The sequence below is a fragment of the Neophocaena asiaeorientalis genome, unplaced genomic scaffold (assembly GCF_003031525.2).
Source record: "Neophocaena asiaeorientalis asiaeorientalis breed wild unplaced genomic scaffold, Neophocaena_asiaeorientalis_V1.1 scaffold30, whole genome shotgun sequence".
Classification (NCBI taxonomy): domain Eukaryota; kingdom Metazoa; phylum Chordata; class Mammalia; order Artiodactyla; family Phocoenidae; genus Neophocaena; species Neophocaena asiaeorientalis.
Genome location: NW_020174923.1, coordinates 10,339,887 through 10,343,117, shown reverse-complemented (window position 1 = coordinate 10,343,117; position 3,231 = coordinate 10,339,887). Strand labels below are relative to the sequence as shown.

The 3,231-nt window shown below is 44.0% G+C and overlaps 1 protein-coding gene across 1 annotated transcript in view; it reads right to left on the bottom strand.

Annotated features, from left to right (window-relative positions):
• Nucleotides 1-3,231, bottom strand: part of CBX2 (chromobox 2) — a 15,501-nt gene that overhangs the window by 9,309 nt on the left and 2,961 nt on the right. Inside the window, exon 2 of the mRNA XM_024760626.1 lies at nucleotides 115-406. Within this exon, the coding sequence (XP_024616394.1) occupies nucleotides 115-406 (292 nt within the window). The remainder of the gene's footprint in view (nucleotides 1-114; nucleotides 407-3,231) is intronic.

The following is a 3,231-nucleotide window of genomic DNA, read 5'->3' as shown; positions in this document are numbered from 1 at the left end:
GGGGGTCCGGCGCGCCAGGTCTGGGTGGGTTGGGGCCGCGGGCAGCGCGCGTGGGTCAGCAGAGCGCGGGCGGGTCCCTCGCGGGGAAGAAGGAGGCGCCTTGCCTCTTCGGACCTGGAGATCAGCAGTCGAGTCCCGCTTGGTCTCCGGGGTGCGCCTGGCCTCCTCCGAACTTCGTTTTCCGGGCAAAAAGCCATTGTTCTGCCCCGAAGCGGGGGGAAGTTGGGACGCGGCGAGGCGGCCGCTTCCTGCCTCTGTCCCCGAGGGGCGCTGCTTGGGGCGCGGAGGGCCCAGGCGCCCTCCGCATTTTTGAACTTGGTCTCCTTTGGTCTCGGGCAGTCGTAGTATTTTGCGTGGGAGCAAAACGGGCTGGGGCGGGGGCGGGGAAGGAATCGAAGACAAAGTGCTGGGGGAGGAGGTGAGCGGCAAAAACGGAGCAGCCCAGCTTTTTACCTCAAAGGCGAGAGAGGAAAATGCATCTGGTGGAAACGAACGGCTCTTCGTTCTTTAAGTTGTGAAGAGTGGCACCCAACCCCCAAGTTTTAGGGCGCACGTAGGGGGAAAAGCAACTGCACCTTTTAAAATTTTATTTCATGATTTTAAGGAAATGAATGTGGAGGAGATGGGATTGGGATTTGAGGACGTGGTTCTAACCTAGGACCAAGTCATTAATGGGCCCGCTAGGATTTGGCAGTCCATGTCCTTTGGATCAATTGCATGCGGCAGAGAGGAGACTGGACCGGGTTTAGAGAAGGCGGTGGGCTGGAGTCCGGTGGGGTCATCTTCGGCAGCCACCCTTAACGCTGTTCAGATCGGTATTCCGTGAGCAACTCTTCCCTTAAATCATTTAGATCTTGAATCAGAGCAAGTCAAACTAGTAATAAAGGGGATATACGTTAGCGCTTTTTTTTCGTATCAGTACAGTTTAACTCAAAATTCATTTTCTGGCTTTGTTTTTCCCTTGGACAGAGCTGCAAAGTACTCTATGGGTTGAGTACGTCAAAAAGTCGTTTCTTGTTGCAGGAAACTGTCTCAATGTAATTTTGATCATTAAAACCATATTTATAAAGGATTCTGCAGGAGAAATGTGTTTTTGTTGTTGTTTTAATAGGAAAGGCCTACTGTAGAAAATATGGAACTTCAGGAACCCATCTTTCAGTTTCTGGCATGTTCTTCAGTTTATTTGGTTAAATAGGTTACGTTCATACGATATCCTGGAGAGAACTTGAGTAACATTTGCAAACTCAGATATTATTTGCAAAGGAGGTGGGAAGAAGGAAGATTGCTTTTGGTGGGGTGTTGATTGCTTACTTGGGGGGGGCGCTGCAGCCCACGATACCTGTTTTGGGATAAAACCTGCACTCCTGGGGTAGAGAGAACTGCGTACAATCTCTCTACAGCTCTTTTTGTATCCTCATCTTGTGGAGCCAGGCAGTAAATTGTGGAGCTGAGGCCAAAGGTGTATTTATTGTAATCCTACAAATAGCTGGATCAGTTTCAACTCACATTTCCTTGCAGAATTCATCTGGGGTGTGAGGTTTTTGCCCTGGAGGTTTCCAGTTTCCTCTTGATGATATATGTTATCCTGGGATACTTGCTTAATTTTTTTTTTTTAAAGAAAAGAAAGCTTAGAAAAGAGAATGTTTTCTTTCCCTAAGAAATAAGTTTGTCCAGAATGTGATCCTAACTCATTGGGGGAAAAAAATCAGTTTCTTGGAAGGTTTAATACATACATTGTCTATCCAACTGGGGACGCCCAGTTTGGGTAAAATAACGTTTAGATAATTTATTGGGAGAAACAAATATGACCTATTTGACTATAATTAAATTATCAGGTAAATGGGGTGAGGTATGATCCAAAGTTTGTGAAGTGTTCCTTAAAAACAAAACCGGAAGTTGGCAGAATTGAGGAATGATTCCAGCTAATCCAATTGTGTCAAAACATGGGTTTGGGCCAAAGCTGATTCTGTTTTGACTGTCACATTTAAGCATTATTAAGACAAATTAGAACTAATTATTTTCTTATTCATTCAACAAATGGTTCCTCAGCATTTGCTGTCATCTAGACATGAGTGGATACAGTGCAGAGTCTGTAACAGCACTGTCTAGTAGAAGTTTCAGAGAGGATGGAAATGCCTTATGTCCATGCGCTTCAGTGTGTCAGCCGCCAGCCATCTGTGGCTAGTGAACACTTGAAATGTGCTGCTGAGGAATTACTTTTTAATTTAATTTAATTTTAAATAATTTAAATTTAAATAGCCACGTGTAGCTAGTGGTTAAGTACTGGGCAATACAAGTCCTTAGGAATGCAAGGACTATACTTTAGACATTTTCAATGAAAGTAATGCAATTATTGATACTTAAATTAATCCTGGAACATGAATAGTTTATCTACATTTCCATTTATACTTTACTGTTTATGAGAATGTTTAAAACATGTACAAAAAAGGTATTAAAAAATACAGGCATACAGGCAAACATAAGTACTCTGTTTAATGCCACTTTCTTTCTGTGCAAGTGACAGTGCCAATGACAACTATTAAGAATTAATGTCTGAAATACCACCAAGAAAGGTTAAATATTTTCATACTGCTCTTGTGGATCCGAAAGCAAAGATACCAAGACAAGAAATGAATGATGTGACGGTATTATTCTCAAGTCAATGGAAAAGTCAGAAATTGAGATGAAGCCAATACCCTGGATCTGTCAGCTTTGGCAGTTAAAACTAAATAACACTGGCTACATCTTACAAAACGGTTTCAGGCCAGCTCTTAGTTTCTTTCACAAATACTGTCTCATTACCGTAATTATACGAGTTGGCTGAAAGGAGTAACTAACACCATCCACACTGGACACGCGCTCAATGGTCTGCGCGGGGTAAACTCAGGATGTATATAATACATTGCACAAACGAATATTTAATGTGATGATTTGTCCCCCAACCAGGTCCGCTCACATTTGCAAGCCTGAGGTATAACTTACAGGCTAGCTGTGTTATGTGATGCTGACTCTGTATATGCAATGGATAAATGTTATACATACGTGACACACAGTGTTTATGTATCCGAACTCAAGTAAAAATAAGCACAGTTAGGGCCCTTGCAGAAGTTCTCAAGCTTTCAGTTTGCCTAAGTATCCCCTGGGCACACAATGCAAATATTGAACCCTGGGCCCCACCCCAGACGTCCTGACCCAGGTGACCTCCCCCCCCCCCCCCCCGCGGCCGGCCCC